At 35.0% G+C, this 22,269-nt stretch overlaps 2 protein-coding genes across 9 annotated transcripts in view; one reads left to right on the top strand and one right to left on the bottom strand.

The window, feature by feature from the left end:
* Positions 1-837: 837 nt before the first annotated feature.
* Positions 838-20,812, top strand: LOC136853726 (protein regulator of cytokinesis 1-like). Of its 4 annotated transcripts, none has more exons than XM_067129735.1 (14): positions 848-978; positions 3,506-3,632; positions 4,580-4,678; positions 5,216-5,362; positions 5,860-5,973; positions 7,293-7,451; positions 8,457-8,621; positions 8,759-8,906; positions 9,696-9,916; positions 10,466-10,624; positions 10,764-10,955; positions 12,216-12,353; positions 14,626-14,747; positions 16,160-20,812. In XM_067129735.1, exons 1-13 carry the CDS (start codon positions 962-964, stop codon positions 14,698-14,700), a joined length of 1,761 nt encoding a protein of 586 aa, XP_066985836.1. In that variant the 5' UTR covers positions 848-961; the 3' UTR covers positions 14,701-14,747; positions 16,160-20,812. The 4 variants fall into 4 exon arrangements, with proteins under 4 accessions (XP_066985838.1, XP_066985836.1, XP_066985837.1 ...); XM_067129736.1 differs by having other exon boundaries at positions 14,626-14,742; positions 16,160-18,105; XM_067129737.1 differs by lacking the exon at positions 14,626-14,747 and having other exon boundaries at positions 838-978; positions 16,160-18,105.
* The window catches only part of pasha (partner of drosha), a 193,222-nt gene continuing 191,652 nt past the window's right edge, over positions 20,700-22,269 (bottom strand). For all 5 annotated transcript variants that reach the window (XM_067129731.1, XM_067129729.1, XM_067129733.1 and 2 more), the window contains one exon: positions 20,700-21,742. In XM_067129731.1, coding sequence (XP_066985832.1) covers positions 21,650-21,742 — 93 coding nt within the window. In that variant the 3' untranslated portion in view covers positions 20,700-21,649. The remainder of the gene's footprint in view (positions 21,743-22,269) is intronic.

Here is a 22,269-nt window from a genome sequence, read left to right as displayed (position 1 = left end):
TCGAAAAGAAGAGTTTCTCCTAAGAGATATTATTAATTCGTTTGAAATACATAAGAACAAAGTATTAATAAAGGGACCATAGCACTGTAAGCAAGTGTATGAAGTATTCAGCTAGGTTAGTTCTTTCAGTGCTGTGTACAGTATACTTCAGCGCAAGGTTATTATATTGTTTGTTCGCTAGGGAGACTTTGGTTTAAATTTCATTCTTAGAGGACTAATTTTTTAAGGCATAAAGAACACTACCCTGATGCTTTGATGGATATTGATTGAGATTTCATGTTAACCTGTAACATCTGCATTTTATAAGTAAATATTTGTGCAACAGAGCCTTTACTGCACTCTCGAATTAACACAATTAAGCCAATTAAAGTGTTGAATTGGTTACACAGAAGACAAGGGGTTAATAGATCGCCTATACTTTGCACCATTGAGTCAACATCTATTTTCTGCAGCAACTGAAATCAAGCTATACGACTGACAGTATCATAAACTTGGGATTTCAAAAGATTAACAATCACAAATTTCGTTCAGACTACTTACCACTCAATTAGACATATCACAATAAGATAATATTTAGAAGCAAAAGTGATTTAAATCATTCCGTTACATGAATGATTTAGCTGCAGCTGGTCACGCGTCACAAGTGGCGAGATCTTAGTCAGGGCCTAAAATGCTCCAATAATCGATGTATATAGGTCATTTATGTATAGATATTACGTTTATTAGTTAATAAACAGTTTAAATATAAAGATTTAGAATTTATAAAAGATGCTGTAATATTTTTACAGTCCATTTATCGTCGAGGTATTGGGTTAACTATCTACTCTACAACTGTGCGCATTTGTCCGACCGCAGCTTTCTGTTCGGTGAAGTTGTACGCTGGCTTCGCATGTGTTTATTTGAATGTGCAGAGTGTAAAGAAAATTTGAGAAATCCGTAATTATATTGTGTTTGGAGCGGAATGGATGCTAATACGAGGTTTGTATGTGATTTATAATCCATTAATTGTATTTTAGTGGCCATAAGTAGAAGTTAATCGCTGGAACAAACTAAATTTATATTATAATCAGGAAGGTCGAAGTGTATGACCCTGCGGTACACCATTCAAATTTCAATTTACATTTGAAACTGGCTTATTTCCTTTACGTTTAAAATTAGTTTATGTAGCTTAGGCCCACTCCTGAAAATAGGCATAGTTTTTTAAAGATCTGGTAACTTAAGTGAGGTGATTAGGGTGTAGGTTAGGTAGGCTAAAGCGATTAAAGTATGACATTTTCTCCATAGCCCTGAAACAGGCCCAGCCTAAGTTGGGTTAGCCCTATTGGGTGATGCCCGATTTATCCATAGGTATCTTACAATTACCGATGGACGTTAGCCTGTTGAAAACTTGGGGTATTCGAGAGCAACAGTTCCGCACGGACTCTTACCTCGGAAATTGATTTTTCCTATAATTTTAGCGTTGCCGATGAAGGAGCCGGTGGTGGTTATTCTCGGTCAATTATTATTTACCTCATATCTCTATCCAGCGTGGTTGGGGACCTTATGGGAACGCAGGGTTTTGGGTTGGGGAAATCGCTGGGAGAAAGACCAAAGTGTCATGATTTTGTTATGGAATGGTTCCGTGCATGCGCAGGTCATTAGGGAGCCGTATGTTCAAGAAGGGATTGGCTAAGGAAACCTATTATAAAAGGAACCATACTAACTTAGGATAATGTTCGTGTCTGGTCCGAACATCCTTACTCGATTTTTTATTATATCTTTCGAATGTTCATAAAAAAATGAAAAAATATTCTTTATATGCAATTCTCGCAAACTAATATTTATCATAATAAAAAAATACATGTAAATGATTGAGGATTTTTTCTAGGTTTCAGTTTTGCGAAATGCACTTAGGGACATTTGATCCCCCAGGGGCTAGTGCTAAACACAGCGAAACAGTGTAGATGAATCACTATTTAGTACTAGCCCTCATGTGGAATTGGAGTTCGGACCGGAAACAAACTTTTACCCTAACTTAACCTAACCTAACCTAGCAGGCCACGTTGCTTAGCCGTGAAGGAAGCTCCACTTTTTACCAAAAGCTCCCCTATAACACTGCGCATGCATAATAGCATTCCAGGATGGCCAGCACACAACTTCTGAGGTTAATTACAGTCGACCGACAAAAAATAACTGTACATTTTTGATAAGCAATCAAAATACTACAGGAAAAATCAATTTCCAAAGTAATACCCCATGCGGAGCTAATGCTTAGTTCCACCAAATTTGGTTTTTTGTTTTTACGGTAATCCCCAACTGGCTTGTATTAAGCACACTGCGAAGATGGATACATACTGGGTTAAAACCCTTGGTGGTCACTATCTAGGAAAGATTTCTTTTCCTAACTGTTGACATTCAAACCTGTTTGCACTACTTTGGATAGAAATTGGTGAGAAACTCAACCAAGTACCTGTCTAACTTGCTACCCTCTCTAAACAAAGTGGGGTCGGGCTTAGCGCCAGGTTACTCATCCTTGAGAAAATAATAAAAAAAGAAAGGATTTCCTGTGCTTTAGGTAAGAAGGATCATGACTGTTTTCTTAGAGGTACATCAGACGTAATCCAAACTCTAGTGCAGGGCCCTGTGGCCACCTGAGGCCATTCCCAAGCTGCATTGTAGGTTACAGAACTAAGCCTTCCCATGTTGGCATTTCTTGTTAGTAATAGACAAACTATGATATATAGCAGAGGTTCATAACTTTACATGCCCCTAATTTTTGCAACAGTGCCATTCGGTTCCAAGGGACAAAACATCCTGCATGGGGATTAAGTCTACTAATATATGTGTGTGAAGGTTTGTATTCTTGTTGGAACAGATGGGAAATTTAAAAAGCCATTTGAATTATCTAGATACACAAACCTGAAGTCTGTTTAATGTCTCACTAAGCATTTGACCCCACAGCTGGACGAAAAAGTGGAGGTACTGCAAGGTGAGTGAGCAGTGAGTTCCTCATCTCACTCAACATACACACCTATTAATGTCCAGCATTTTTGAGCATTTGCTTACCAGTGTAGCCTGTGTAGCTCAGGCAGACCCATAGTTATCTTGACAACCCAATTGAGTGGTATAGGCATTTGATTAAAATGATTTAAGCAATTGGTTCCAAGGTAAACCTAGTAGGTAAAACTTTAGCAAAGCAGGCTATTGCTGTGTCAGTTGCTAATTTGAAATGTTCACCGTTAACATTAGTGATGATTCTGACTGATTATGTAATTTTGTTTTTAATTTTTATGTCTTTTTTAAAAAAAAATACAATTATCCAGCTTCGAAACGAGACAGAATCAAGCATTATGTGATTGAAATTTAATTTACAGCAAGCAATAAAAGATCACAGGCACAGTAAGCTAGAACTGAGTTTTTCCACAGTTGACTTCTGGGTTGCCCAGAACTCTCAAAGGGTTAATAATATTCTTATATTTCTTAAGTTGTGCACATATTTAGAGGCTAAATTCGTTATCTCTTTCAGTGTCAGAGACATTGTTTTGGAGGAGCATGAGCGAACTCTCCAACAGCTTGAAGCAATATGGGATGAACTGGGTCTTCTTGATGATCAGCGAAGGGATCGGAGAGAAGCTTTTCATAACCACATTTTGGTAAGGGAACATTCATTGTGAACTTAGAAATAGACTGTATTTTAAAGAAAGGTGCTCATATTGTAAGTTTTTATATATAAATGTAAGCTGGGTTATGACAGGTCCGGCTTATGACGTTCCGAGGTTATGTCGCTTTTCAAATATATTCATCAGAAATTATTTCCCGGTTTACGACGCTGATCCGACAGAAGAAATATGGCTACAGTACTGCAGAATAATAAAAATTTGGGGAGTTTTTGATGAAAACCTCAATAAAGATGCAGTTTACATCGTTTTCAAAACACCCAAAGCATTAGAAGTAAGGTTTTCTTAGGAATTTTGATGATTTTTGACAATTTTCGGCTTACAACTCGACGCGTAGGAACGGAACCCCCATCGTAAACTGGGACGCCTGTATAATATATATGGTCTCTTGTTTGTTACTTTTTCACAAATTGTATTTCAACAGAGATCTTTCACATTCATTATTGATCCCTGATCCCCTTTATCTGCTCTCGGCAGATAAAGGGGGTGTCGTGCAAATGGAACTTCAGAAATTCAAGCGAAAATGCAATGCATTACTACCCTAATACTATTCTGTTTGCATTTTGATACAGTTTTATCTATTTATTAATTAATTTTTTCTTTTTTAATAAGTACCGGTAGTATGTCTTTCTGCATTTTCCTTTACTTCCTCTTACTTCTTCCTCTTACTTCTAATGAACACCTTAACATTCTTTGGTAGCTTGAATTTGAAATTGATGGCCCCTGTGGGCTTGTTCCATATGAATAGGTTTCATCTACTGAATAATAATAATGATATGGACTGACTATGATTTTTACCTTATATATATATTTAGGTGCATCAGATGTTTTTGCTTGTGAGGTGCAAGAGGCAATCTTTATAAAAACTGTGGTTAACAAAATTCCTTAAAATACTTTGCATATTATATATTTCTCCTTCCCAGAATCTGTGCCAGAGAATCCTCGATGATGAAAAGGCCCTCAGAGCAAGGATTAATAACAGAATTGTTTCCAACACACAGAAAATTATTAAGCTTAGTGAGGTGAGTAGCTTTTTACCCAAAGATTTATAAGGATATGTTTCCTTTTATTATCTTGTGAATTCGACAGTTTTTAAGGTCACGTTTAGCCCTGAAAGTATGTTACTTGATTTCAGTGTAAGCAAAAGCTTGTCCTGTATCAAGTTCATTGCCGAGTAGAGTTTTAGTATCGTCACATTAGTGTTCTTGGATAACAAACTTGCTCCTAGAATTCAGGCTTCAAAGTTTTTGGAAAGACGGTGCATTCCATGACACAGTATGAGCTGTAGTGAAGTGCATATTATAAACTGTTTAATACGTTATTAATATTGCTAAATTTCATACTTAATACATGTCTGTCAACAGTGCTCATGAATTTGTTAAAACATGGAAGGCATGTAAAGGTATAGTTTACTGAATTTTTACAGAATGTTACATGATTCATTTTTTATCTAATGAATATATAATTCAGTACGATTACTTTTTTAATGTTATTTGTTGTATCACTGTAAATTTAAGGTCAGCACATTGCGGCAAATTTTACTTCCTCCCCTCTTACAGGAACTCTGTGTAACACCACCAGAAGATGGGGTCGATGGCCTGGCTCTTCTCGATTTAGATGCGCTGTTACAAGAACGCTTAGATAAACTAGAGCAGACGAAGGAAGAGAGACTGGAGACGCTGAAGGAATTGCAAGAGAAGGATGAGGTAAGTGATCTTTCTGTTAACTTCAGGAAGTTGTGTACAGTAATTGTAGTGTTCTTAAATACAAACCTTAGACTCATAGTAGCCTTCACCTCCTGGTCCCAGATATTGGTTGGCTATTCGTTTGAGGCAAATATCAGTTTCCAAATTGTAATATTTAAATGTCCAGAGACAAATGTTATGGAAGGTCTTTTGTCACTGTTGTATTGTAATCCTGTTAAATATCTAAAGCTAATGGAAATTATCCATGAACAAAGTAGATGCATAGTCTTCATAAAAGTTTATTTTACAGAATATTCTAAGATTGTCACCAGATGGATGGTAACAGTTAAATAATGCTGACAAGTCATTATAATTGTTTAGGTTAATTCATTGATTAACTTGATATATGTTGTCATTTAGTGGCTGCTGTTGTAGTTTCAAAACCATCTGATTTATTTTATTTAAAAAAAATTATTTGTTCAACCACATCTAAGTCATTATGCTTACAATTTTTACAGGGCCTCTGCGAATTATTGTGTGAAACTCCATACTTCATACCACAGAATCTGGTGCCAACTTTAGAAGACATAAGTAACGTAGAAAAACACATCAAGTCTATGGAAAAAGAAAAGGTAATTATACAAGTTTTGTATTTGTGTCAGCATTGTAATCCAAAGGAATTTAAAAGTTAAAGTGCCATTCAGTGTCTTACATCATAATGTAGAACTTTTTCCTAGTTTAGTATTGAAATTATTTGCCCATAGAAATAACAAAGTTGTTCTATGTAATGTTGTCAGGTTAGTATGCCTAGGAATGTAGATGATGATTGAAGATTAAAATTTTTGATAGTGTTCATGTGTTTCGTCCAACAATGATGTGTTGTACTGGTTATAAATTTTAGATGTACTAAAGATGTTTTGCAATGCTAATATAAAAGCATAGTAATTGGGTGTGCACAGTCAAATTAAACAATAAACATTCATTGTTGGAGATTGTGCTAAGGAGGCACTGGACGGGAAAGGAAGGAAGTTGACGAAAGCTGATGCAATGCAAAACTCTGTAGAGGCATAACGACTGATGCAGTGAAGCTAGTTGTTTATGATGTAGGTAATATATAAATCCCTTACGATCCCAACTATGAAATGCAGATGACTGGTTTGTATAATCACCTTGCATAATATTGACTGACATCTGACAAGAGCTAACCTAACATAAAACCTTCAATAGAATCATGGTCATTTATGCATAATGACTTTGGTAGAAAGCTGTTGATGCTAGTTACCCATTACTTAGGTGATATGTAAAACTATGTACGTACAGTATGGGCATATCAATTGTTACTTTAGGTAACAGTTAGAAGCACCTGTAAAGTACAGTAGTTGAGATTTTTATTTTTTTTTTTTTTTTTAGAACTTTATATCTTTGTGATGGGAAATACAGTGTTACAAATTGCAAAGCTACACATTTCATTACATGGCTCTCATATCCTCCGAGTCTAACTTTGTTAAAAGGTTGTAGCGACATCAGAGGATGGGAGCTGTTACTCCTGAAACTAGATGCTCATAGACTGTAGGTTAAACTTTACATTTGACCTTCTGATCATAAGATGCACATTGTATTAACTTTACCTTTTTTCCTAAAGTTTTATATGCTGGCATTGTAAGTAAAAATACAAATGATTTAATTAAATATACAAGCAAGCCTATTTGCAAACTAATAAGTATATCAAATGAATAAGTTATTAACAAAATAGTAATACTGCACACAGGCTCATTCACTTCACCACAGACAGTAGGCCTATATGGATAACTATACCCATCATTATTATTTAGTTGTGTGCCGGACAGAAAAAACAGTATTTTTAAATATTAGAACGTATATTCTGTGTGATATACATAATGTACCATTCTTTTATAATTACACAGAATTTTTATTATATTTGTCATCACAGGAAGAACGAGAGAGAACTTTTGCCACTCTGAAAGCAGGTGTAGTGGAATTCCTACAGGAGCTAGAGCAGTCTCCCGAAGATTCATTTTTGCAGCAAGTAGTGTGTTCAGATGAAGACGAAGATGTTCCTCTGGGAAAGGCTGATTTGCAGCAGTTAAGGGTATGCCATGGGCATTTTGTATTATGATAATTTTCCTCTAACTTTAGAGCAGTTTATATTACCTGTTTATTCAGTCATTGGCAAGTTGATGCACTCAGATTTCAGAAGGGTTTGTACCACTGTAATTTCAAGGTTCTTGAAACCTAAACAACAAAACTTGTTTTTCAAGAGACATGAGGGAAATTTGTTACTATTTTGCTGATTTTTTGCTGGATTTTACTGGAGAACACTTCTTCCAACTCCTTTGATTTGTGTAAATAATATAAATAAACTGCTTCCATTGCACCAAGTTGATAAATGAAAACAGCACGCTAACTTTGCCTGACAACTTGGAATGGTGAAGGCTCCCACTTGACATATTGTTTTCTTCTCATCTTCAAGTAAGAAGTCAGTTCTTCACTTGCATTAAGCAGGGAATTACCACTTGAGTTTTTTGTTCCTAATGGTTATATAAATAGAGGTTTTAGTTGTGAACAGGGTTGCATAGTTGCTACTCAAAACATTCAACTTTGATTGCGGCTCATTAGTTAATATTATCACCGATTCCATCACCTTTACTTCAGATTAGGTTTATTATATTTCATACAATGACTAAAAGCACACAACATGCAAGTCTTTTCATCATTCTAGTATGAATCATAAGCCTACATCTTTGCATTTACTCTGGTAAAGTTTGGGTTTGAATACTATGGCTGTGTTATTGAGAGACTTCTGCTGCTTACTAGAGATGTTACAACATTGATTAATATTAGATATATAAGTAATAAAGTGAATAAATGGCTTTTTTATCCAAAGTTTTTGAAGTAAAGGACATTAAAGTAATAAACCTTAAAATGACTGTAAAATAAAATCAGTAGCATCTTTATCACTTAAAAAATTTAAAGTGTCTTATTACTTAACATTTCAGATTAAAGGTAGGAATCAAAGTCTGCAATTTTTCTTATTCTGACTCCACAACATCAGTTGTGAGACAAGTTAATGAAAATTTTGTATTTTCAATTTCAGACAGTTCACAGTGACCTGGAATTCAAAGTCCGGGAGAACGAGGCAAAGTCACTGGAATTACGCGAGACAATAAAGCATTTGTGGGATCTCCTTCAGGTCCCCATGGAGGAGCAAGAAGCATTCTTGGCCACAGCACCGAAGCACACACCTTCGAGTATTGCAAAGGTATATATTTTCTTTACACAATGAAATTTCTTTGTAAAAATTTGCATCTTGTAAAAATAAATGATTTACCCTTTGAAGATTTTTGGAAAGTGAAGTACATAAGAAAACATTTTAGTTGATTATTTTTAATAAAATAGTTACAGGAAGAATTAAGGAGACTCAGAGTGTTGCGCCAGCAAAACCTCTCATTGTTCATTGAGAAATTGCAAGAAGAGTTGACGGAATGGTGGGAGAAGTGCTTTGTTGGGGAGTTGGAACGTGAAGGTTTCACATCATCTCATCCAGGTATGCTGCACAATTCATGCTCACAATGTACCTTTGCATTCACGAGGTAGTGGACTAGCCTAAAACCTATGGCACCAGCAGAGTAGGAAGAATTTCATATTATAGACATTATGTATCCCAAAATTATAGTCTTCTTGTGATGTATACTGATTATATGATTATTTTTGGATGGCTTTCCTTGTGATTTTTGCCTTCTAGACCACTCCTGTAAGTGCATTTCTCTTGGTTTTGGTTTCCCCCCACCTTAAAAACTGGTTTCCCATTTTGTTTCCCATTTAGTTATTATGTAGAGGGCTGGGAAGTGCTAAAACGACTGGTGTATACCTACAGTAATAGTAAAAAAATGTGTATTCATCTTTTTTTCTTTATGTATTTATCTTTTTTCTTATACAGTATTCCTGCTTTATATCGGAAGTCATATTTTTCAGCTCTTATTATTTATCGCAAGAGGCACACTGTAATTGTGGTTACAATCTACATTCCTAGATAACCCAGAGAAATTTCTTTAGTTGCGTTCCTAGTTAGCAAAGAAAAATTTCTATAATTGCATTCCTAGGTAACTAGGAGAAAATGTATTGAAATTATAGAGTTTGTTAACCACAGTAAAGTTAAAATTTATATATGCTATATGCTGTGCTTTTTAAAAGTAGAAATTCATCATCATCTTGTGAATAAGTAGATTCTTAATTCTGAATTGTTTTACTTGCTTTGTAAGTATATATATATTTAATAATATGTTTTTAGCCACCTCTGCTATAGGAAGCATCTGTTCATGTCATTTACTTGCAGGTACTGATGAAGAGGTCCTTGATGCATATGAGAAAGAGGTTCAGAAATGGAAAAAATTCCATCAAGACAATTACGGAATATTAGAAATGGTCAATCAGTTTTTGAGCTTGTACGTTCAGATGTGGGAACTTGAAGAGAAAGCCAAAGATCCAAGCCGCCTTTTCAACACCAGAGGTGGAGCGCTACTCCAGGAGGAGAAAGCCAAGAAAAAAGTGAGAACCGTAAGTATAACAACATTCTGTTCCTCAAGTTTTGTTTAATGAATATTGAAATCCCCTTAGTGAGGTAGTCCATCAGTACACCCCATTTTGTGTACTGTAGGCATTAGTAAAGGGTGTTTACAGCGACCTTTAGGCTTCTAACTACTCCCACTTTAGCATTTTACTTTACCCCCATTCCCCCTTCATTTCTTCAGTCTTGTTTTGGTGGCTTTTAAAGCATGTTGTTTAATAAGAGCTTTGTTATGAAAAGTATCAGAAGGATGAAATTGTGTTACATTACACAATTAATATTTATAATTTTGCAATAGTAATTATTCTTTTTTGTGGTATCACAAGTTGTTAAATGCTGATTATTTGGGTCTTTCTCTGCTCTTAAGGTATTCTAATTACAGATAGAATTTAACAGTTCAAAATGCCTTATTGTATCATGTGAAATTCATGGCTTGACATTTTTTCAATGATTTTTACTTTCCATATGAAAATTATTTGTGTGTGTCCTTTGGTTGAGGATGTAAAATTCGTGTTGTAAGATCTTTTACTGTCCCTTAGGAATTACCACGTGTGGAAACACGCCTCGTAGAACTTGGAAAGGAATGGGAAGAGCGTGAAGGCAAGCCATTTGGCATTTATGGGACACCTCTTGAAGAGCACATAAAATCACTTTGGGAAAAACATGAGGCTAGAAGAGAACAAGAAAAGAATAAGAAGGTACAGTATGTGTAAAAGAAAAGATGTACTCATTAACATGTTTAAGATTAGTGCATTGGTTTATTGTATTATTATGCTCTTTGATGTAAATTTTGAGCCTGATGGTGTGTGTGTGACTTTATCTGTTTTGTTTCTCCAGCAAAATGAGAAGAGTAACCTTGATTCTAAACCACGCATGTACAAAGGCACTACTCCGGCAAAGACACCAATTTTATCTAGAAAGAGGATGCATGGGGGAGAGGATCCTGTCAGTTCTAAGAAGCCAAAACATGGTAATCTAGCCCCAAATCCTTCACCCACCAAACTGCCACCGAGCATTTCCCCCTTGAAGGCAAGTAATATAAAATTAACTATTCTTATTTACCACATGCCATTGTACTTGGTATTGTTTCATATTTATAAAGTAATTTAATGAGACCAGATGTTACATTTCCAGAAACTCGTAGAGCTCATGTTAATCTGAAATCCCTGATAATCCAGATAGAATCTGAAGCTGTAGTGAGTGTCAAGGAGGATTGACAGTAATTACATATGGTAGTCCCTATAAATCTGGCAATGTGAGTCTGTGGTCTTGCTAAATTATTTTATAACACTAATACAAAAATACAAACAGTTAGGGAAAAATTAATAGAAGAGTAAGGTGATCATTAATATCTCAATATAGGATTTTCACAGTAGGATCTCAGATATGCGTTAAACCATTGCAATACTTATCAGGAGCGTACTGAAGATTTTTTTCAATAAATGGGTGGTCAAATTGATTAACAAATACACTAATCCAGTGTTGTGGCATAATTGACCTAGCAGTAATTGATTTTTGGCGCACATGACGATGGCCAAAGCATATAAGAATAATGTATATAAAAATATGTAATCATTTTGAATTTTTTGCAAGGCAGCCAATTTGAAAGCTTACAATTGAGACAAACAACAGTCTGTTATGTTTTTTAATAGCAATTTGTGTTTTTGTGGTCCTTAATAGATGTTATGCACATCATACTGCAGTATTAAATAGTCCATTGAAATATGTAGTTGCAAGCCATGAGCAGGGAACTTGAAAATAAAGATTGGAATTCCCAGAATGCATTGATAAAAACTTTTCTTAAAATCATATTGCAGTGTTTCAGAGTCAAGTACAGTACAGTAGTCTGAAGTGTAAAACGAAAGCCAAGGATACAATGTTTTTTGGGAACTAGTATGATGTTTATTATGAGTTTAACATATTAGGTTGCAGGAGGCATATGAAATTGGTTGGGGAAGGGGTGGAAAAGTTCCTGCACCATCTTGGTGTAAATAAATGCTGCATCAAGTAGTGATTCTGCAGAAGACCTGGTATCCTTAACTAAAGCTCTGAAAAATTTGAATGTTTATATGACTCACATAAACTGGACTAAAATAGCGTAGTCCAGTTTGAATTAATGACTGTCACTAAAATTATACAAATAGTTCATAAATAAAAATAGAACAACTTTAACTCTACCTTTACCTCCGTGGTATTAGAGGCAATGTTATGCATGTCTTAATGGTTTACTTTGCTGTGCTGTGTACTAAAATTGAACCTTGTGATAGTCCCACATCCTTACAATTTCAGGGCATGCAAACACCTCGTGCCAGACCGCTGACAGAGCGAAATTGCCAAGTTCCTGAAGTACTTGTTTCTAAGCCTTCTGGCGGGTCCCATAAACCCACTGAAGAGTTGCAGTCAACTATAACCTATGATACGTTTGAGGTAAGTATTTTCCTTATTAAAACTTTGTTGTAAATTTAATATAGCAATGAGTAACCTATTGCTTTTATGTATTTTTTTAAAGTCGTGAAAAAGACGGGTAATATATCTCATGTTGTGTCTGGGACCTAACAACTAAATTATATAAACGGACTTTGGTTTTGGAAGCATATATTATAACACTTGAACTACTTAGTATGTTTTTATGTACTTTTGTAATCATGAAAAAAATGGGTAACATATGATATCTAGGGCATAACAACTAAATTATATGAGCTGATTGTGGTTTCAGAAGCACGTATTTTAACTCGCACGCTCCTTTGTATGGGACCATCTGTATGTGAAGCTTTTGCATCTGAGCAATGTCATGTTAATGTATTGTTTAATCTAGAAAGGCTTATGATGCCACTTGGAGTTATGTCTTATCAATGCCTTCATGATTGCGACTGAGGGAGAATTACCTTTGCCACATTTTGCTTACGGTTCTTTCAAGTTCAAGCAACATTATAAGGAGTGATGAATCAAGAGGAAGGGGTTTTATACATCATTGCAAACAGCATTGCCGTTTTTGTGTTAACTGTTTGGTTGGGTTGCAAAGATAATCTAGTGGAAAATTTATAACCATTTTTTATTGATTTTTCTGTCATTTGCTGTTTCATGAACAGTAGTGGAATGGTCATCTAAGTGGTGTTTTATGATTATTGCATAGGCAGTGCCTGTCTCCCCTTTCAAAGATTCCCTTCATGTTATGGGTGGGGACGATCAGAGACAAATTACTAAAATAATCAGATTTATGTTTGTTAATCCCCCTACTCCCTCCCGTAAATTACTGATGAACAGCAATAGCTGTCAGATTATTATTAAATAGAATTGAAGCTTTAATGAATGAGCCCAGTGAAAGGTAATTCATATTGAGATATGGATAGTCAAATTTAACTGATTTTACTAAAAAAAAAAAAAAAAAGGCTGGATTTTCCAGACATTCAAGCACCTGAGGCTGTAAGGCTTTTAAAAAATCCAACATGTAATTCATGTCCTTAGAAGAAAATTACTTAGATATTTGCAAACAGGATCCTAATTAGGAACAGCCAAGACTGTTTTGTCTTCATCAGTACATTTTGGGTTTTATTGTGGTAAAAATTACCTGGGAGAAAATCTCAGATTTTGGTACTCGGTGCTAATAAGACTTTCCTTTAATTGACAAAGGAATTACACAGTAATGGGCCCACTGTTGGTTATCTCCTTTACTTGCGTACCTCTTGTCCCTTAAGACGTGTGTGCCGCAGTTCACAATAATCAGAAAGGATTATCACAGGGAGTAACAAAAAAAAAATAAATAAATAAAAGTTTTTACAGGAAAGACATGAAATGTTTGCACATTAATCACAATCAACCACAGTATCAAAACATGATAAGAGGCCTATACCCTCTGGGAACTATATAATGAAGTGTGTGTTATAGATTAATGCAAAAAAAAAATTGATGACTTATGAAATTTCCCTCTGTTACAGTCGCAAAAAACTCCCAAGCAGACGAAGGCCTGCCCAACCCTACCCACTCAGCTCTCCCACCCCATAAGCACTTACCCAAGCCTACCCCCACAATAGTCAAGCCATTCAAAAGCAATAAACAAATTGACGTTGATGCTTTTAAGCCACTAACAGTCGCGAAAGCTCCCATGTGGATGAGGGCCACAATACCCCTTTCTCAGTGTGCTTGTGACTGTATGCAGTGTTATCATGGCCTCTTTCCACTTGTGCAGCATTGCCAACCATATGGATGGTTTTTTCTTTGTTTTTATTGTAGATATATTGCGGTTCTGCAGAACCTCCAAATAATGTCAGTGTTCAGATAGCGGGAAGACAGATAAACAAGGGATTACCATAATCATTGTTTTCAGACATCTTGCAGAGTATGTGTTTTAATTACTTTCGTTCATTTATTTGGACCCGTTGTACCCTTAAGGTCATTCTGTTCTTTGGAGGCTTGCTGTGCAATGTGCCTTTTAGGTTTTGTTTCATATGAATGTGCTTATTGCATGGCATTAACAATATTGGCATCTGTCTGTATATAAGTTTGAAATGAGCTGTCATCTTTAGCAGTTTTCTTTTGACATGCTCAAATATTGTTGTATGCCCTGGGGGGCCATGTATATAATTTATTTAATTTAAGTGATACAGAATTTTAAAACATCATCTGTATATTAGATGTAATATTGGCTGTTAAGATTGTCTACTCAGATTTCTTCCATATTGTGTGTAATTGATGCTTTCAGGAAAAATTGAGAAGCAGCAATGAATTGCTTAACAGTACAATGCTAGAATCAAGAATCTCCGAGAACAGGAAATAGGGTTGATAACCTGGCTGATGAATTTAGTCCATTACATTCCATGTGAGGTTTGTTTTATTTTATGTTTCTTTTATGACTCTCTGCATGGATTTATAAAATAAGTCAGTCTAATGGAAGAGCTCTGATATTCCCAGTATTTATTTTACTTTAACGAAGTATGTTTACTTTTATGAGGTAAGTCACATTTTAATGGATTAAATTGAGTGATACTTGTTATGATTTAGAATGACTATGCTATATGCTTGTGTAAATTTATATTCATATTTTTTTTTTAAATCATGCCAAGTTTTTAGCATGCTTCGGTAATATCAGCCATTACATGTTTTGCTATATATTGATAATATTAACCATGATAGGATTTATTTTTTTTGAGTTTCTCATTTCAGCCTCATTAAAAATTATTTTATATTGGTGCTATTGGTGTAATGCTAAAAGAGAACATATAATCTTCATGAACTATAGTATTCTTAACTTTGAAAGAGAAAATATTCATAAGGTTGCTGATTCCTAGCTTTGTTGATCTGTAGTGCTAATGCACATTGAAAAAATAAATAAATAAAATAAGCAAAATCTCCTTGCACCTTACAAGATAATTCAGTGTTCAATTTAGCCTAGTTGCAGTAAAAAACTGGTTCTCAGATTTACTTTAGAGTTACAAACAACTACTTTACAATTAGTATAAGTAACTAGTCTAGTGGAATATGTATAACAGTTGTCTTTTATTCCTACATTATATGATGGTGAATCCCACCCTCACATATTAACACAAACTTTCATCAGCTTTCTTTCTCTTGTGTGTACCACAGTGTTGTCCACCATAATCCCCCGAAATGTTATCATGTGCATTAGTGTATAAACCCTACCTTTATTTTTTATCAACATTGTCCAATTTTTTCATGGACTTGAAAGCAATCTCAGTAAAATACTTCTAGAAAGATTGCTTCACAGAAAGTTTTTCATTAATATTACTTAATTACATAACTTAGCCAGATTATGATTACTGTATTGAGCAGCAAGCAATTTGACATGCAAAATAAAGAGCAAGTTTACAGGTGGTATGTGATCCCTTATATGTCAAATTGCTTGCTGCTAAATACAGTAATCATTAACTCACAACACCATTTTCTAGTGGATTTCCCATAACCCCCAGTTCCCAATCATAGGCTTTACTTCTTCATTCCATATTCTACAGCTTAAATCATCTCAACAGTGAAACCATCTCCCAAGTTTCTGTTACCAGTTCTGACTCAAAACTTGCATTCATTCAGTGGTACATTCAGGCCTTTTTTTTTTTATCTTTCTGGGAGAATTATACAAATTCTAATACACTGATTGGAAAGCTAGCAGTCTCATAAGCATAATAGGTAGTTTGTATTTATGAAAAGTAAAATTCATTTTAAACTTTAACCCATTACTGCTGTGAAGCAGAATGAAATTATAGTTTATCTTCAATTTTCAGAAGGGCATTGGAAATAAAAGAGGCAATGAAGTTGTTCATTCCACAATTTTGGGATTGGATTTCTAAAGAGAACAGCACTTTCACATGTTATGTTTCCAGCAAATGTCTGCTCAAGCGGAAGGTACGTTTTAGTTGAAGAAAAGTATATGCACACCTATATAAATAACATCAACGGAACATTAACTGAGCTTGTATAGTATCACCTAGTACTAATTACATTTTACAAAATATGAATGTATAGACTTAAGTGATCATCATCTCACCCTCCTTTGTATGTGTTATATCAAACATATTTGAATGTATACTTCTCAGATACCTGTATTTAGTTTTCCTCGTAATTTCTACTGAAATTATTTTCTGTATATCAGAAATAGTTTAACTGGTTGTATAACTGAACAAAATTATTTATTGCTTTATACATGTTCTTTACAATTTACTGACTAGGAGAAGTTGCTATAGGAAAAACTGATGCTATGAGAAATATACTGTATCCATCTGTGTGCACAAAAATTCCTAAAAATGTCTTGATTATTAAACTGCTGTGAGGAACTTTTAATTTAATTGATGTTTTTATAAAGGGTTTTACTTAAGTTGTTCTATGTGATAGACAGGAAGTTAAATTTACCAGGTCTGAAGAATAACTGGATCTGTTCTGATATTTATTTCCATTTGTTTTCATTAATGAATATTTTTGTATGAAACGAAACCTCTGTTAATTGCAATTAACTGTTACACCTTTTGTCAAGGCTTTTTCTATGTCACAATTTAGTATCATAGGAAACACATTTAAGACATTCATGCAACTTAAAAACATGGAAGTGCAGTGGTAGATGTCAAATATATTATATTTGTACATTACCAGCTTTGCAAGTTTTTCACTACATTTAAAGGATTTTCTTCCGGGTACAAACACCTCTTGTCTTTCTGTACTTAATATAAAAATTGATGTTGTCTGAGTGTTTTTTTTTTATTTAGTTAGGCTGAAGTGAATGTTTGTAAATATGAAGCATATAATGTAGCTTTACAAATATATTTTTGTGCAGTAAATCATTAGCTGCTCTCTTTAATGCCATTCGGAAATAGTGTTTTTTAGGTTAATCAGTTGTATAATTGCTAAGGTCTCTTGTATAGTAGCTTAAATAGGATATGAAGTCATTTATGTTAGCCTACATAGGAAATTTAAGGATTTAATTTCAAATTCTTAAGTGCCTTTTTTAAAAATTTTTTTAGTAGTTTGCTTCATGCAAAAGATTTGCCATTGTTACCAGGAAAAGCATATTTGAAAACCAATAATTTTCTTTCTGATTTATTTAGGAATTAAGGTAAAAAAAAAACCATAAATTATGATCAACAAAAAGCACTAAGGTTCTATTTAATATTCCTTAATAGATACTGTGAATGCATCGAAAGATTTTCAGCCTTGTGATTAACTTTTTCTTTTTCATGCTAATGGAATTTAGTTCATGCAGATATTCACACAAAAATGAATGCAGGGAAGGGTCAAATGGAACTCTCCAGAGCTTTTAAGCAGTATGAACTTTTGTCACTCAAAAAATTTCATTGTATATAAACGTTAATTAAGGAGTACATTTGACACAAGCTTAATTTTTTGTAAATCCAAAGACGTAATATTGTATAAAAATTGTCAAGGTTTAGTGCATCGTTAGTCATAAAGAATGATTGTACTTTTATATTCATGTTTTGTTGAGTATAATGTTCTGATAAACATTGTGAATATGGTGCGCACACCAACCAAAATAGTAAATGTTATTACACAAGAACAAACCAGAATCATAAATATGATTAATTACTAATCGTTGTTCAGGTTTCCATATTGTGTGAGCTCCTTCACTTTTATTCTGTCAATTATGATATTGTATTTCTGTTAGCTTACTCCCATCACCATATTTACTGAGTAAATGAAGAATTAATATTTTTCTAGTTTTCATGGATCTCTCAATGACAATCTAAATGTCCTCTCAAAAAAAATGCATTCAAAGTATTTTTATATATGTACAGTATTTTATCAGGATTTACTGTCTTCATATACATGTAATCACATGTGACAAGTAACCTGCGTATGTAATTCCTTCGAGTGACACCTATCCAATATATTTATAAAAAATGTTTTCATCACAACCCCATTATCACAAATGTGCCTTATTTTGCTGCCTTTGAGTTCCAGAATTTACCTGCCTTAAGTATTTTAAGCAAATGATTAAGTCCTGTACATACTTACCGAGAGTCACTTTTATGACCTTGTGTAACAGCTGTTCAGCATTTTCCACTGGTGTTTGCTTCAAGCTGACCACTTCCACTGTTGGGTTTATTTTCTGTATATTTTACAAAGGGGCTTTTGGGTATAATAATTTGCATTTTGGTGTTAGTTAACAAGGAGTACCTCCCAGTACAGTAACTAAACTTGCTAAACTAAGTTTTTCATTGTCTGGTGATTGTAGTAAATATGACTTTAGCTGTCCATAATTGTACCTGGTGCTTGAAATTAAACTCCTGAGATATCTCTATTGTGACTTAATCCATTTTGTTACTAGGACTAACCTACTTTCCACACATTAATAGCAGTGCTTAGTGTCACATAAATCTGTTGTTATTTATTTATAATGCACCAAGCTGGTTGTTAAGAACTCATAAAGTATGAGTAGCTGTGCCTTCATCTAACCCTGACAGTGATCCATACCCATGTAGCATTTGTTGTGGCTAGAGTTGTTTTGCCATGCCAAAATTGGTTGCAATGCCTGGCAAAGATGTGAGTGATGACCAAAAATTTTTTGCTAGTGTTACCTATCTCTTAACTCTTTGGTAGCCAGATTGACCACAAGATCATCATTTTCGGTGGTAGTGAAGAACCAACATTCTTCAGATGAGGTCTCGACTCTGCTCCTTGGTTAGTGTTACCTCCCTTGTCCATAGCTCAGCCACTCAAGAATACAGTTCTGCTGCATGTCATGAACACTTGGTAGAAACTCAAGTTGCAGTGCAAGCAGTACACCTCTCTTGGATCCTCCTTGTTTTATAGTCAGGACTGCCACCACTCCTTGTCCAGCTTATAACAATGATCACTCCAGTAACCAGGAAGTGATCAAAGATTGTGGAGATGACCATGTGATTAGCTCCAATTATGACAGCTTATTTTCATGCCAAGGCTTTCGGTTGACTTCAGCTAAGAGGATCTAGCTTTCATTTCTGTGACTTGCTCCCTTTCTCATTTCACTGGCAGGGAGGAAGAACCAACCACAAATGTGTCTGCTGCCGCTGCTGCTTCTGCAGTACCCATGGCTACCTTGTCTGCTGCAGGTAATCCTCCTGTAGTGGTTTTGTTGCTTGTAGCTGACCTTGTAGGTATTGTGACTTCTACTCCAGCCTCAAGCAAATCTTTTGGGGTTGAAGGCAAGCAAGAAAGTGCCCTCATTGTCATGGTCTTCCTCCTTCTCATCCCTAGACTCTTCCTCTGCATAGGAGGAAGAAAAGAAGGGCAAACCCAAGGCCTCATTTAAAAAGTACAGGAGGACTTCTTACACTAGCTCTTCCTCTTGACAAGAGAGCAGAGGTACTAGTTCACCAGGTGATCGTCATACCTCAGGCATGGCTGTTGCCACCACACATGCGAACTTAGACATGGCGACTACCTCCTCGCAGTTCCACTATGCATTTGCGGGCTCACATCAGGATGGCAGAGTGCATCCCCCTCACTTCCCCTGTACTTAGGCTGTAGACAATGTGCAGGTTGCAACTCAAGGTAGGTATGCACAACTTGTTAGCTCTCCTGGCCAAGCATGGTTCCTGGAAAAAGTACAGTAAGGCAAAAGGACGGGTTATACCTCACGTTCACCTTCAGAGGTATGTACAGGAGACCATGTACATCCTTGTTGCTTGGCAAATGCAAACTCTCTTGGGTGTAAGCACTCCTGCTTGAAGGAGAGCTAGCTCTTTGGTCTCTTCCACCTCTTGCAGTTCACCACATGAGGGGGTTGGTGCTACCTCCTGCTTTCCCTTTCTTACTTGGTTGCAACAAAGTACTATGGGAACATCAAGAATTGGGTTAGAGTGACACGAACTGCATTTCTATAACGCAAACCCCATTAACCATATAATAAGTGTCCAACTCTAAACCCCTTGAGTGTGGTTACCCACACCCAGTCTTCACAAAATAAAGTGTGACACTTAGCAGAGACGCACCTGAAGACCTAAATGGGAACGAGTCATTGGTAAAACTGGGAACTTTCAGAATGCAAAATAAAGTACACGATTAATGGGGTTTTCCTGTAATTTAAAGGGCCTCTTTCATTATAAATTCATTGCACTAACTGTCTGGTATAAATGGTAGTACACATTTTAAAGATGTTCACATTTGTGGAGCTGCATAAAAATTTGAACTTGCAACTAATTTTGTAATGAATATTTAACTGGCTAAGATACCCAATAAATTTTTTCAGAAGAAATTACTGCTTTCTGTTCCATTACACCCATATTCTATACCACAATTATTTCATATTTGGCATTTATTATAAAACAAGTTACATTACTTCAATATGTTGATTTATTAAGGGACGTTCTGTGTGTTCTATAAACTTGTACAATAGATAATTTTGGATTTTGTTAAATTTTATAATAAAAGTAATGAAAATGAAGAAAGATTTTTATAACCTAATAATAATGAATTGTAAAGTTCATTCTTAAAAACACTTTAGTTTCTCACCTTTTAATTTCATCACTGTAACTGCTGCTTTGTTTACACCCTATTGCTGAGTGATTGCCACAGTAAAGTGATGGGATTTAACAGAAACAGACAGCCAATCTACAAAACCACCATGTGCCCAAGAAAATCTTGAATTAAGAGCAATGAAATGTGAACTATGGAGACATTTTGTTGAAAAGATGGAAGCTAAGGCACACCCAACAATATTGCAACCAAAATAAATGAGGCCTCGCTTAGTTCTCTTCGGAACGTGTTTATCTTGAAATTAGCAAGACTTGAAACATTCTCACTTCATTCATACATTGGTAAGCAACTGACCTCTTATATACAATACTAAAAGTACTTGAACATAACAGAAAAACATTTAAAATCTTGCAAAACTTGCAGTCAGATAAAACCTGCACAAAAGTAACGGATAAAACCAATGATATCAGTTAATAAGTTCAGGCGACTTTCTATGGCACAACGTAGTTATAATGCAATGTTTTAATTAAAAAACTAAGGATATTACACATACCCTGGAATGCAATCTTTGGTAGTTCATGAGAAAAAATATCTATACAACATATACTATACCAAGCTCACCAAATGATTGTGTCATCTTTTATCTTTGGATTTATGTCAACATCAGTTATAAAAACAAACTGGCATGGCATGAAGACAAATACTACAATACAATGAAATGATTAACAGTAAAATGCCAGACAAGTAAAAAAATATAAGGTAATATACTCTATTACCAATAACAAAATACCTTCTATGGAAATAGTCAACTATAAATCTACATTGTTCAGATCAATCCCCGAAGCTGATGGAAGGGCGACATCTTCAGGAGGCATGAATTTTCCAATTGGTTGAATAGCACTCTGGAAGTAAACATTCTTTTACTACATACACCACATGCACAAGACAATAAAATAAATGAGAAAATATTCTGGCCTAAATACTACATTACATTAACCAAATATAAAAATTCAATTCAACCTGTCATCAGTTTTTCATTGTTACTTGGTTCCTTCAAATACCGTACAAGTTTAGCACTAATACACTGACTTCTCGGTGATCAACAAAAATAGGAAAACATCTTAAAACTTATTTTATGCCAAGGTAATAGCGTAGCTATTTACGTATACCAGTAATATACGGGCAGTCCCCAGCTTACGACGTTCCGAGGTTAGGATGCTTTTCAAATACATTCACCAGATACTATTTCCCGGTTTACGACTCATGTTCTGGGGTTACGGGGCGTCATACACCGATCTGACAGAAGAAATATGGCTCCAAAACAGCAGAATAATAAAAATTTGGAGGTTTTTTTGATGAAAAACTCAATAGAAATGCAGTTTACATCATTGTCAATACACCCAAAGCATCAAAAGTAAGGTTTTCTTAG

The sequence above is a fragment of the Macrobrachium rosenbergii genome, chromosome 27 (assembly GCF_040412425.1).
Source record: "Macrobrachium rosenbergii isolate ZJJX-2024 chromosome 27, ASM4041242v1, whole genome shotgun sequence".
Classification (NCBI taxonomy): domain Eukaryota; kingdom Metazoa; phylum Arthropoda; class Malacostraca; order Decapoda; family Palaemonidae; genus Macrobrachium; species Macrobrachium rosenbergii.
This window is presented reverse-complemented; position numbering and strand designations above follow the sequence as displayed.